The sequence below is a fragment of the Synchiropus splendidus genome, chromosome 15 (assembly GCF_027744825.2).
Source record: "Synchiropus splendidus isolate RoL2022-P1 chromosome 15, RoL_Sspl_1.0, whole genome shotgun sequence".
NCBI lineage: Eukaryota > Metazoa > Chordata > Actinopteri > Syngnathiformes > Callionymidae > Synchiropus > Synchiropus splendidus.
The window spans coordinates 1,604,924-1,618,028 of NC_071348.1; the positions used below are offsets into that span (position 1 = coordinate 1,604,924).

The window sequence follows — 13,105 nt, forward strand, 5'->3', positions numbered from 1 at the left end:
CCAATATTTCAAATTTGTGTCCTTCTGTCTCTGTTTAGTTCTATGACTGTGTTTCCAGTCTTTAATATTCCACCCGTGAAGTATGATCTCATGTAGTCATTTGTTTTTCTCAAGTGACTTCCTGTCCAACGACCCCCTGAAACGCTGGAAACCCCTCTCCGTGGCTGGAAACATTGGGTGGTCGGTCCTGGGCTCAGCGCCACGACAGCGACCGTATTCTGTCATGAAATATGCTGCTGTGTTTGGTCTGACTTTGACTGACGGACTGGAGTGACGAACCGAAACTTGAATGAAGCGCAGTATTTCTGGAATGACAGCATGGAGTCGTCCTATCACTCCCATCACTGCGCCACACACACACACACACCCTCACACGTGCACACTCACACATTCATCCACTAAGCTGCGCAGAATAAACAGACGCTGGAATGAAACTTTAAAACAGGTTTTATTTACATCATCTAAAGAAAACAAGTCTTTTTGCAATGCAAGGAAAACCACTGTCGGCCAACAAGCGTGACTCAGCAGAAGTCTACAGCAGGAAACTAAAATCAGCGTCATGTGATGAGCAGTCATGGGGAGGTCACCTGGCGCAACACCGAGGACATCTGCCAGATGTTTCCCTCCTGAGTGTCCTGGGCATGCCCCGGGTCCTCCTCCCAGCTGGCCCCGACCAGGGAGGCATCCTGACACGACCGAGAACTGTCACCATTCCTGCTGTTGGAGTGGAGGAGCAAGGTCTCACACAAGTCTCACCCTGTCTCCAGAGAGTCCAGTCACCCTGCCATCTCTTGCTATGAGAAGTCCAGTACCCCTGACAGAGTCCAACTCTTCCTGAGTCCAACTGTCGCTGACAGAGTCCAACTCTTCCTCACAGAGTCCAAGTCTCCCTAGAAACTGACCAAGAAATGCAGACAAGACTCTCTCACCGGTCGTGTGCACTCCACTTCATGCAACATAAAAAAACGCAAACTAGTGTGTTTGTGTTGATCAACTTCATATTTTAGTTGTTTGAACCAAAAACAATAATATGGTGGGAGACGCGTCACGTCCTCGGGTGGGATCCCGATGAAGTCGTGAAGCGAAGCGCGTGTTGCTGCGTGAATGAAGGAGTATCAATGAGCAAATGTTTCTCCACGTCATTGGACTTGTTCATGCAGGACCTCTCATCACTGAGGTTTGACTTTCTTCCCGTGAGTCCCAGACTCTCTTCTTCGGGCCCTGGAGCCGTAGCTCCTGCAGAGACGGAGAGACTGGTCACGACGGCGGCTGGAGGACAGAGTGAGGCGAGTGCATACCTCCGCTGGAAGAGGTACAGCAGGAGCAGGAGCTCATCTCTGAAGCAGGACAGCTGATGAGAGGAGAGGACGAGTCCAGAAGAGGAGAACAAGGACACACAGGAGCACAGGTCTGAGATCAGCGTATTGACTCCCTGGAAACAGAGGGCATCTCAGTTTCATATTCTGCAGCGGCTTGCTGCATAATTCATATGAGAGGTGGTCCTCACCCGGTACACCAGCGCTGCCCCCTGAAGGTGAGCCACGGACCTCAACTGATGGAGGACAGAGGAGTGAGGAGGATTCACCCAAAATATCCAGCCATGACTCCGCTAAAATGCTAACTGCTCCACTTGTCTTGTTGTAAATTCAGTGCACTATTGGTTACATTTTAAGAACAACTTTAGCTGCAATATAAACACCTGCAGCTACTAGCATGACTGCAGCTGCGCGCTAGGTTCGCATCGTATTCTCTCCTCGGACTGAAAAAAAGAGGAGTGAGTGAATAGAATGAAGTGAATCAACAACAAATCTCTTCACATGAACACGTATGACATGTACGACAGTCCCATTAGATTGACCTTAAAATCGTGCTCAGCTAACTGTAGCTTTATGTTGCAGACCCTGTAACTATTGAAGTATGACCTGTTTGCTTTTGTGGTGATTACTTGCTTAATTTTTGAACTTTTTAAACCAATGTGTGACGTACTGAGGAGTTTAGCGACATTAGAAAATAGCGACAAGCTTGTGTTGCTACCTTGCAAATGAGTATAACTTGCTTTACCAGATGTTTGTGCTTTATATGTTGTCAAGTTTATGTTCATAACAACAAACTACTGCGGAGAATGGATGACAGTGACCCGGATCACCGCCAAGATGGAATTTTTCCTTGTCATGTTTCACTGATTCCCCGAAAGTTCCGTCTTAATCCCTCCTCCTAAGTTTTCAAGTTATTTTGAACACAAACAAACAGTTGAACCAACATTTAAATATTCATATAACAGCAAACACCATCAAGGTTTAAGCCTTTAATCACACTTGATGAGACGTAAACAGAATATACGTCATGCCACTCAGTGGAACTCGTGTGTCCGCCTCGAGCCAGTGAGTGTGTGCTTGACTGACAGGGTTTGTGAGCAGTGCTGAGGTGCTTCATGCGGTTCGGGACCAGACTGACCTTGTGGTTGATGAACAGCTGCGGCACCATGGACAGGAAGCCTAAAGCATAAACCCCTGGGACAGAGACATTTCAGAGGCAGCGTCAGCATTTCTCACACCACTGCTGTCCTTCAGGGGGCGGGACCTACCAGTCACCAGGGTGTTGATGATCCAGGAGAAATAACTGCAGACCACAGCACAAGTTGTGTGTGAAGCAAAGAGACAGTTCCTCATCAAACACCAGCCAAACATTGTTCTCACCTCTTCTGACGTAAGTAGGCCATGGAGAAAATGGCGCCGCTGACGCACAGAGGAATGACCAGATAGGACAGGTATCTGGAGGCCTGAGGAGAGAGCGAGGCGTCGGGTGGCATCAGCGCATGAAGCGGACCACTCACCTGAGAGTCCATCTCCACGGTCCTCCTGTCCTCCTCGTCCAGCTTGCTCACCTTCAAAAGAGCAGCAGTATTTAGCACCAAAGAGACGAGTGAGGAGCTTCATCATACTCACGTGAGACTGGATCTTGAATATCTTAAACACCTTCCATACCTGTGGAGCATCAGACCGCAGAGCAGATTTCATCAGTGGTCAGAACAAGACAACCATCTCTGATCATAACTACCTCCACACAAGCGCCCAGCCCGACTGGAAGCAGAACCAGCAGACTGGTCTCCTCCAGAAGGTGGACAAAGATCAGCAAGGTGCCGAGGCTCCTCCACAAAACTAGAGGTTGAAAACAGAACTCATGCTCCCAGATGATCAGGTTTCTTCAGTTTGTTCTTAGTTATTTATTGTTTGTTCTCACAGCAGAGGGAATGTTAGAATGTATTTAAGACGACAGTCGTGTGAGATTCAAGGTCTTAAATGCTGGAAGGGGAACGTGAACGTTGAAGCAACAGAAAGAACAGCAGAGCTCGTCTGTCCTCACCTGACTTTCTGGACATTCCTGCCATGCTTTTCTTCTTCCTCCACGCGCTGATGTCATTTTTCAGAGCCAGGAACTCGCAGATGAGCTGTCAGAGGCGCAGAAAGAAAACAAATCCCTGAACAATGCTCTGGTTCTCCAGACACCTGCCGCCCTCCTGTGAGCACCTGAACAGCCGTGATGAGAGCCGTCGTCAGCAGCAGGTAGAGGTTGGAGCTGAGCAGCGTTTCCTTGATCTCATCAATGTTCTCTTCTGTGAAGCCTGCAGAGAAGGTCGCACATGACACCTGGAGACATGTCAACCAAGACCACCTCACCAGCTCACCAAACTGTCGGAGGGAATAAACCACGTCCTGCAGGTGGACCCAGAACCGGAATCTTTTCAAACTAATCCCCTCATAGGACACAGTGAGGGGGAGCTGTGTGGTGCTGCTGTTGATCTCCTGCAGGCGAAGACTCCATCACTGACTGCAGCTCCATGAATGACCTTCAACATCTTCTGTCTTTTACCTGCAGATCTCTGACCCTGAAGTCCAGCTCATTGATGAGCAGCAGAGGGAGGTAGATCATCTGCTGACCATCCCGAGAGCTGAGGAGGGAAGGTCAGCGTGAACCTCCAAACCCACTTATCTGAAGAGGAACCTTACACTCTCATGTGGCGGCGCACGTCGCTGGGGAGTCCCGCTTTGTTGAAAGTGAAGTCCTCCATCATCAGAGCCACCGAGAGGTGGGGTCTCCAGTGCGAAACAGGGCTCTCTGGTCTACGGCTGGACTTCTGTGTGAGGGAAAAAGATTTTCTCTGCGCTCCAATTCATTCCAGGAGCTGTTGGGATGCTACCTTCAGAGGGTCCTTGCTGGCCTCGGCATCCACGCGGGTGAGGAAGGTGGTGAGCTGAGCTGCGTGATGGACTGCTCTGCTGTCCTCCAGTGGTGAGGCCCCGGCCCTGTGGACGTAGACCACTGCATACAGGCTTCCGTTGGCTCGAGTCTCCTCTGGCAGGGACACGCTCACCTGCCTGCGGACAAGTCGTGTGAAGGCTCGTGTCTCGATCATCATCAACTAATGCAACTTGAAAAATGAATTCGCAGCTGAATAAGTGTGTCTCGTTTTGACTTGCCACACTCAGGATAAATGTGTGTCACTGCTTTTTAACTGGTTATTATCGCCACCTAGCGGCTCCTCGCGTTGCGCCTACTCCAGGCATGGTGGAAAACAGCAGATCCACCCAAGGAGAGTCCTCTTGAGTCATAGTTCACAAGTCACCGTGTACCTTAACAAGCAGCGGAGGGGTGGAAGAATACGACGTGTCGGATTGTTGCAAACAGACAAACAAATGTCTATCAATCGATGTAAACAATTGATATACATTCGTGTTATTTCTATTTTTATATTTCCTTTTAATTACTGAAAATGTGGTGTGAAAGGCATGTGCTCTTTGAGTAAAGGTCTTGACCTTTTGGGTCGCGATGGTACCTATAGCCACAACATCACGACTATTAACCTGTCGTCGACTACTTTAATATTTGATCTGCTCGACCTCAAGTTGCAGCCTGAGTCATGACCTAATACAGGCATTTAACAGGCATCAACGTAAAGCAGCTGCTGGCTGATATGATGCTGTGTCACTGGCTCACCTTTCAAATGAAGACTGGGGGTCAAATGGGTCAATTTTGAATGCCAGGTTCAGCGGGCTGTTGTCGGGTACGAGGCAGGTGTAGACACTCATCTGGAGGAGCCAAATACAAAAGGTGGAATGAATGGAGAGATTTTATTTGTCCCACAGTGGGGAAATTCCAAACGCAACCAAAGGACTTGTCAGACTCCAGTATTTCCCTGTTAGAACTCTCTGAGAGAGTTATTTCAATCTATTTCAATCTGCTCGCCCTAATATTGTAGCTGCAAAATCATCATCGTTAAAACGTCCAGAATAGATGAGGCAAACATAAGTGTATGGTCGACAAAACAACAGCCCGAACACAGATGTTATTTTTGGAAACACCTGTATCTTTACAGTCATGAAAGGGACCAGCATCAGACGGAAGTCACCTGGAGTCGGGGTCTGCTGGTCAGGTAGGAGGAGATGCACAACTCCCCTCTGGTTCGGTCGCAGGTTCTGGTGTTGATGAAGCCGTAGAGCAGCCACGCGGTGTGGACCGTGTAGACCACGAAGACCCCCAGTAGCAGCTTAGCCACGGAGCTCCTCGCCCCGCCGCTGTCCGCTAACTTGGTGCAGCACTGGAACATGGCGGAGAGGAAGATCAACAGCCAGTAGACGAGAGTGAAGGGGGGCAGCGAGCCGAGGCCTTTTCAGAGGCCAGAACAGCACTGCGTCAGCATCCTTCTGGGTCTCAGCATCCTGATCCTCGATCCAGTTCGCCCAGATTCATCTGGGTTCGGCGCGACATCCGAGGGCGCTGTCGAGCCAACTCTGACGGAGAAGCCCGAATTACCGCGCAGAATACCGATCCTATCGGGGGGTTTTCACCCGTAAAAACCAACACTGCAGTTAATCTGTGCAGATAAAAAACAACCTCGTATTTAGGTCATTAAACCTAATGACCTAAATACGAGGTTGTTCCCTCAGCTGTGTCTCCATTTCAGTGATCAAACAATCCCCTGCAATAAAAAAACCCGATTTGAAATCATTTATAAAATGACCAACCCCATACGATGTTGTGTATTTACTCTTAAACTCAATTACTAGGTTGAACGGGAAACTGTCTCTCAGTTGCTACCAGAGTGCGCTGTCTGTCAATAGACGATCTTTGCTCGCCGCGGTGCATCATGGTCCGGTCCGTCAGAGAGTCATTTGACACGGTCGCTAGTTTCCATCCGGCTAACCGAGTGAAGTGCGCTTACCTAGCGGTTACCAGTCATTTGTTGTATTGACAGTGACTTTTTAGTGATGCTGTGGTCGGCTATTTTATGCCACTTGACTGTTATGATCCAAACTTGGGCCGGAAATAGTTATTAAAGTGTCATAACACCAGCTCTGCTAAGAAGTAGCACCGGTGAAAGTTTGTTGCTGCTGTTGAGGGTGAGCTGGACTGCGGCACCATGAGCGGTGTTCCGACCGCTGCTGTCCTGGATTTGCTCCCTCGTCATCTCTTCTGACCTGCGAGGGCTTTTCTTTTCCGTCTGATCTCAACCGCTTGGAGGCATGAACTCGTACGCGGTGTTTCTGTCTAGATGCCTCCAGAGTCGACGCTTCCATTTGAAGACGAGCCCCGTAACGTCCTTACCGTCATTCATGAAGGGGATTCGGACTGTGTGCGGTTCTGGACCGAGTCACACTCTGACGTCTGGCTGCAAAGCGTTAGGTTTGTCCCGCCGGAGCTTCAGCGATCCAGAAGAAACCAGGTGGAAACTCGGAGGGACAAACGGTTTGAGAAAGAAAAAGCTGCTGCACGACGATCCAAAATTACCCGGTAAGAACGAGATCACGCGACACTCGATTCGATGACTGACCGTCACTAAATTCAATTCCAAAAAGACATGTGTGTCAGTGCAATAGCTTTTGCTGTTGACCAAACAAAGTGTTGTGGAAGTGGTTGGCCTGGTTTTTAGACTCCAGGTCTTCATTGCTTTGAAACTATCAAGTCCCAAGAAATGAAAGACTTGGTTTAAAGGAGCTATGTCGCGGTCAGAATGTCGACGCTTCTTTGTTTGTCTGTGCACAGCGTCGTTTGTCCGACACCGAGTGACAGATGCACCGCTCTCCAGCACCGCTCCAACTTTTGTGGTGGTAAGACATAAACTTTGTCTCTGAAGCATCACTTGATTTTTACCCTGCAGTCTCTTTTTGTCTTTCATTTGTGTCGCACAGATGAAGTTTGACCAGGAGGGAAATGTGACATCATTCGGTTAGTGCTGGAATCATTGACTGTATTTTCTCTCTTATTCATCATACTCTCTGTTGTGGAGCTCTGAGTCTGCTGGCTCACCTGTTTTCAGAACACATGAAGGTGGTGGTCATTTTCAACATCTTCATAACAATCTTTTAAAACAAGTGCACGGTGGTTCTTCATCAACAAATGATGTAAACCTCCATTTCATTGTTCTGTCAGCGCATCTGAATCATTCCCGTCTTCTTCTTGTATCCACAGAGAAAAAGAAAAATGAGGTCTGCCAGGAGCTTAGTCTTCAAGCCAGAGATCTTCGCTTCCAGCACAGCACCAGTCTCACGACCAGAAACAACTGCATCATTATACGGATGGAGGTGAGCCCCTGACTCACTCATGACACATGACCCATGACTGTGGTTTGATTAGGATCATTTATTATCTTCTGAGATGAGCATGGATGGATGCAAGCTAGTTCAGGTCACTTTCACAGTGAAGGCGGACATTGCTTCTGGCGCCACACAGTCGCCAGTGGCCCTGCAGGGCTTCGTTCGATGGAGTAGTGGAAGATACAGGAGTCATCGCGGCTACGCATCCGACAGAGTTTAGCTGTCCCACCTTGAGGAATATCATCTCTGGAGTCCACTGTCCTTAAGATGAGACCAGCACAATCCTCGTCGCATCTGTCAAAGCAGTGGCAAAAAACAGCGTGAGAAATGTGTTTTTATCCCCTAAAGCTCATGTTCCTCACGTGCTCTTCTTTGCGCCGGTGTGAAACGCTCGACACTCCACGCAGGCGGCGTTCTCCGCGCAGGTGCTGGTGCAGGAGGGGCAGTCCTCGCAGGTGGGGCCTTGATACGGCGGAGAACATTTACACTGCCCACATTCACAAGTACCTTTCCCATTACAAATCTGCTGGTTCTGAGCCATGCAGGGCGTGGCGTCCATGAGGCAGCCACAGTACTCGCCCGCCCAGCCTTCATCACAGATACACTCCCCACACTCACACCTGCCTCGACCTCCGCACATCCTGGTGGACCACACACGTGCTTGAGAAACCTTCAGCCTTCTACCGTCACAATTGTTCCTACCTTCTCTGATGGTACGGGCAGCTGAAGTTGTCGCATTCGCAGAACCGTCCGCTGTATCTCTCAGTCGGGATTTCTCTAACCCGACATTCGCAGAATCCGTCCACGCATTTCCCATTCCCACTGCACACCAGGGAGCCGGGGCGGGGGCGGCAGGCCTCGTCATCAGTGGTGGACTCTGGATCCTCCTGGCAGTGCTTTCCATGATACGGCTGCTTACAATGGCAGACGCTGCACTGCAGAGTGCCGCGGCCGCTGCAGGCCGGACTGTTCTCCTCGCGCTTTTTCATGCACTCGCACTCACCTGAGAGGAGAGCCGGCGGGTTTACCTGGCACTTGGGGCAGAGGAAGCAACTCGGGGCAGTACTCACACGCCACGTCAACAGTTAACTTTAAACTCTGTGAAAGTCCTCGTGGTGTGATTTGAATGGACCACGGACCGGTCTGGTTCTGGTCACGGCAATGAGCAACCTCCACATGGACCTAACACGTTAGAAATGAGCTTGTCTGGTGAAGAATGAAGACGAGATCTAGGATGGAGGATCTTACATGAACGCGGACGCCTTCACTTTGCTTGGAGAAGGTGATGTTGAGGCCTTCCGGTGCCCCACTGGTGTCCATCTCTGGAACCAGCTGGTCTGTGGTGATGTCTAGATTGAAGGACTGGGTCACACCGGGCCTGAGACTGAGGGCAATCTCCTGCGGCGCCAGCAATATTTCCTCCGTCTCATACCTCAATCTGGCGCGCCTTTGAGCAGAGCAGACAATAAGTGCTGCTCTCTGGACTGTGGCCTCCACTTTTACCTGAGTTGATTTCTGTGGATGTAGAGTTTGCCTTGGGGATGGTACAGGTCCGTACAACCGGCTCTGTGGTGCCTCCTCACGGTGTTACAGTGCTGCTGCCAGTCACCAGGAGCGGAGCACCAGGCACATTCTGGGTTGGACTGGATGCACTGGTTGCAGTCAGCAGCTGATGTTGGACATGGCTTTTCTCCTGCCCAACTGGTGCTCAGGAGAGTCAGCAGCAGGGTGACGCAGAGCCACGCCACCATCGTCCTGCCGTCACCACTGAATGAGCTCACTTGCCTCCAAAGTCACTCCATTACAGTACATGTTTACAAAGCAATTAAATTATAATAGTGTATGTTTACTTAGTAAAAGTATAAAACAACACGCATTTTATCCATGAAATATTTCGATTGCAATGAGCTCAAGCGGACAGAAAGTGGCAGTAGCTGCTCTATTTTAACAAGCAGCGTGAGAGAAACTTGAGGACACCACCAAAGTCAACTGGCTTCTGAGGCATCCTGTTTACAACTAACCCTGAAACTTTTATTGGAGTATGTTTGTCTCTTCAGGTGTTACTTTGATAACAAACAGACAAACAAAGGTAGCTTGAAGACACTTTTTCTTTTTATCTTTAAGACATTTATCCTAGAAAAAGATTAATGTATTGCTTAAAGCCAGGTCAGAAGTCCAGGTCCTTTTCAGAACCGCTTTATAGTCAGAAGAAGAACTTGGTTTACGTTACTATACAGCAGTTTATCAGCAATAAAGTCTCAAAACATTCTTAACTGGATGATAAACTGGTACGTGTTGTGACTGTAAAGAGAAGTATAAATACTTTAGATGGAGCCTTAGATTAACTGTGTTTTAGAACTCCTGCAGTGAGAAGAGGCAGTGATCTACGTCACCTGTAGTATTGTCTCGTCTCTCCTGTGTACAGCTAGTCGCTTCAGTCCTGCTCGAGTCGTAGGTCGAGTCTTCAAGCTCTGCAGAGTTGGTCTTGTGTGGTGAATCAGTGGAGTGGGTCACAGCACCACCGGTCATGTGTTTATCACGGCGCTCTCCAAAGATATTTACAGGCCAAAGTCAGCTATTGATTGTGCTGTGTTTTGAGAGAGAGCTGCTGACTTGCTTGCTTTTTATTGATATGGTGAGGCGTTGGTTGTGAAAGTGGAGGCCAATGGAGGCATTGGAAGTACATTGAAATTGTAAAACCTTCGGAAGACCTCCATCGTCCACATTGCCTCATCAATGGAAGTCCTGTCGCTCTGTGTCTCTGTAGTCTCTGAAGGCCATCGTCACCCCTCAGTCCCTGCTCCTGTTGGATTTCCGTGGCCTGGGACTGGAGCGCTGGCTAGTGATGGAGCTCGCGCCTCAGCTGGCGTCACAGACACACTCGCTGCCTTTTGAGTTCCGGGCGCTGGAGGCCATCCTGCAGCACACGGTGAGTCAGGGAAATGTTGCTCTAAGGGACTTGATACATGACCTTCCCATGATGCCCTTCTGTGGTCAGGTGAACACGCTGCAGGGCAGGCTGAACGAAGTTGAACCAGCCATTCTGGACACCTTGGAGTATCTGCTGGACCCTAAAATCCTCTCTGCTGATCGCAGTAAGCTGCACATACTACTGCAGAACAGCAAAAGGTAATGTGCTTGACAGCAACTGATTTCCCTGCGTTTTCCCCGTCCTCACCACCGGCTTGGTGTCAACAGTTTATCGGAATTGGAGACAGACGTCAGGGTTTTTAAGGAATCCCTGCTGAAGATATTGGACGAGGATGAAATCATTGAAGAGCTTTGTCTCACCAAGTGGACCGACCCGAGAGTCTTGTAAGTCTCAAGTTACTTCTGAGGGTTAGCTTCAGTACATCAGGAAACAACATTCACCAACCTAGTCATCAATGGCATTGTGTTGGATTGATCATGTATGAAAAGTATCATTTCACCATGGTGCCATTGACAAATTATTCTCAACAAGTCATCACCATTTGATTGATATATTTTTGAATGTACTGTGTTTCTAGCTGCCCATTAATCAACATGGATGACATAAATAAATCGAATTTTCCTCTTAAATAGAAGTAAATCGACTTATTATATTTGGATCATGTACAACATTGTACATATATGCATACATTCATACATTCATACAATAGGCACAGAAATTAAGTAGTAGCTTTGGCGCCACCTAGTGCCGGTTAAGCAGTTGGCACCTTGATTGTAACAACGCTCTGATTTGTTCATTTTTTAAATATAGCACTGCAGGTGCATATTAATGGAGGCTTCTGAGGAAGAAATAAACATTCGTAATATACGTTTAAAGCCTTTTCAGTTTCGAATATTGTCCATAAGAGTCGACCACGAAGGGACTCGAACCCTCAATCTTCTGATCCGAAGTCAGACGCCTTATCCATTAGGCCACGCGGTCACGTGGTGAGCAGATCTGGTGTGTCGCTGTTGTTCTATGTTGAACATGTAGTTACAGTGAAAAAAAGGGAAATATACGCCCTTCGTGTCCATTCATTCATAGAACTACGATCAAATCCGTGATAAGATAGGAACACGTAGGTTTGTTCTTAATCCGACGACAATGAAAGTGAAAGCAAACTTTTGTTGGTGCCTGAATCATTGTTGTTTTTTTCATTTGGTCATTTAAAGTCTACTTTCTGCACAAGCACCATAATGAGTGAAACTCTGCTGATTCAGTTGGAAAATGCCTTTTGCCTTCCGCTTTGGGTGTTTTAAGAAGTTTCTTGAGCTCAGTCATCGCAATATTTGATATGTAATGTTGTGCGTCTGCCGCAGTGAGGAGAGCAGTTTGGGCATTGATCATGCGGAAGAGATGGAGCTGCTGCTGGAGAATTACTACATGCAGGTTGGCTAAACACACATTCACGTGTCCATCACCATGGAGTAGGTCCTCTGCCACCCTATCTGATCATGTGGCTTTGTTCTCCCTTAGGCAGAGGAACTGGGGAACAAGGCTCGAGAGCTTAAAGGGTTGATCGATGACTCAGAGAGTGTTATCTTCATTAACTTGGACAGGTACTGTTTTGCTAGGATTTGCAAGCGTTTGCCGGGATCATAGCGTGACTTCAGTCTCCTCTTGTGGTGTTTCTCCAGCCATAGAAACGTCATGATGCGTTTGAATCTCCAACTGACGATGGGCACCTTCTCCCTCTCCTTGTTTGGTCTCATTGGAGTCGCATTTGGAATGAATTTGGAGTCGTCTTTTGAGGAGGTAACAGCTAGCTAGGATGTCAGTAGTTATGTCAGTGTAAGTCGTTCATGACTGTGCTTCTCCTTCTGCGTACGTTCGCAGGACCCTCGTGTTTTCTGGCTCGTCACTGGCTTCATGTTTTTGGGCAGCGGGTTAATATGGAGGAGACTGCTGTCATTTCTGGGTCGGAATCTTGAGCCTTCATTTCCGTTACAGGTATGCTTTTGGCTAAATCAAAGCGAATAACATCTGAAATGACTTGTTTGTACCGGTAACAATGATGTTGTTATTGTGGAGTGCAGAAACTGCTGATGTGAGCTTGACTTTTTTTCGCAGATCCCTCCAGTCTGGAAGAGAAATCTTAAAGCGTCAGACATCAAGCCTGGAATCAGATGTTAATCTTGAACCCAGTTGACAACAAGTGATCCCACCGCACCTTTGATGATTTACCTCATGAGGCTTCACAGTCACCACAGTGGAGACGGCGTATCTCTGTGCCTCTGGCTGAGTTCCTGCTGAGCCCAGGGTTGTGTTTCTTCTGTTACAGTTGGGATCATGTCAGGACAAGGATTGGATAATCCTGCTCATAACTAGCATCCGCTGGTTGAAAGGGAGTTGAAACTGTTAACGTGATTACCTCCAGATGGGCCTTTGTTCATGAAACAGAAATTATATCATTAAAATATACGTGTTTCTTGTGTATGACAACTGGTGTAACTTCTATTTTTTTCATATGTGCATAAAATGTGAATTAAATATTTTCTTTATTCATTTAATCCTGGTGAATCTTTTTATTCCTTAAAGATTT

At 48.0% G+C, this 13,105-nt stretch overlaps 3 protein-coding genes and 1 non-coding gene across 6 annotated transcripts; 1 reads left to right on the forward strand and 3 right to left on the reverse strand.

Annotated features, from left to right (window-relative positions):
• Window positions 1-429: 429 nt before the first annotated feature.
• On the reverse strand, window positions 430-6,932 carry LOC128772113 (lipid scramblase CLPTM1L-like). Of its 2 annotated transcripts, XM_053888202.1 has the most exons (17): window positions 5,408-6,930; window positions 4,996-5,087; window positions 4,199-4,376; window positions 4,008-4,135; window positions 3,871-3,949; window positions 3,686-3,803; window positions 3,528-3,622; window positions 3,364-3,448; window positions 3,058-3,158; window positions 2,946-2,984; window positions 2,834-2,884; window positions 2,697-2,779; window positions 2,585-2,619; window positions 2,455-2,510; window positions 1,508-1,552; window positions 1,299-1,432; window positions 430-1,236 (listed from the first exon to the last, which is right to left on the reverse strand). In XM_053888202.1, exons 1-17 carry the CDS (start codon window positions 5,603-5,605, stop codon window positions 1,170-1,172), a joined length of 1,584 nt encoding a protein of 527 aa, XP_053744177.1. In that variant the 5' UTR covers window positions 5,606-6,930; the 3' UTR covers window positions 430-1,169. The 2 variants fall into 2 exon arrangements, with proteins under 2 accessions (XP_053744177.1, XP_053744176.1); XM_053888201.1 differs by having other exon boundaries at window positions 2,697-2,884; window positions 5,408-6,932.
• mrs2 (magnesium transporter MRS2) lies at window positions 6,122-13,030 on the forward strand. 2 transcript variants are annotated; one of them, XM_053888203.1, is made up of 12 exons: window positions 6,124-6,789; window positions 7,042-7,106; window positions 7,188-7,224; window positions 7,468-7,580; window positions 10,360-10,521; window positions 10,591-10,721; window positions 10,791-10,907; window positions 11,883-11,952; window positions 12,040-12,122; window positions 12,201-12,318; window positions 12,400-12,513; window positions 12,634-13,030. In XM_053888203.1, exons 1-12 carry the CDS (start codon window positions 6,522-6,524, stop codon window positions 12,694-12,696), a joined length of 1,341 nt encoding a protein of 446 aa, XP_053744178.1. In that variant the 5' UTR covers window positions 6,124-6,521; the 3' UTR covers window positions 12,697-13,030. The 2 variants fall into 2 exon arrangements, with proteins under 2 accessions (XP_053744179.1, XP_053744178.1); XM_053888204.1 differs by lacking the exon at window positions 7,188-7,224 and having other exon boundaries at window positions 6,122-6,789.
• LOC128772115 (integrin beta-1-like) lies at window positions 7,619-10,153 on the reverse strand. Its single transcript, XM_053888205.1, has 7 exons — window positions 9,986-10,153; window positions 9,096-9,347; window positions 8,841-9,039; window positions 8,663-8,774; window positions 8,295-8,595; window positions 7,955-8,233; window positions 7,619-7,886 (listed from the first exon to the last, which is right to left on the reverse strand). Exons 2-7 carry the CDS (start codon window positions 9,341-9,343, stop codon window positions 7,691-7,693), a joined length of 1,335 nt encoding a protein of 444 aa, XP_053744180.1. The 5' UTR covers window positions 9,344-9,347; window positions 9,986-10,153; the 3' UTR covers window positions 7,619-7,690.
• Window positions 11,433-11,505, reverse strand: trnar-ucg (transfer RNA arginine (anticodon UCG)). The gene has a single exon. It is a non-coding gene; the product is annotated as a tRNA-Arg (tRNA).
• Window positions 13,031-13,105: the final 75 nt, after the last annotated feature.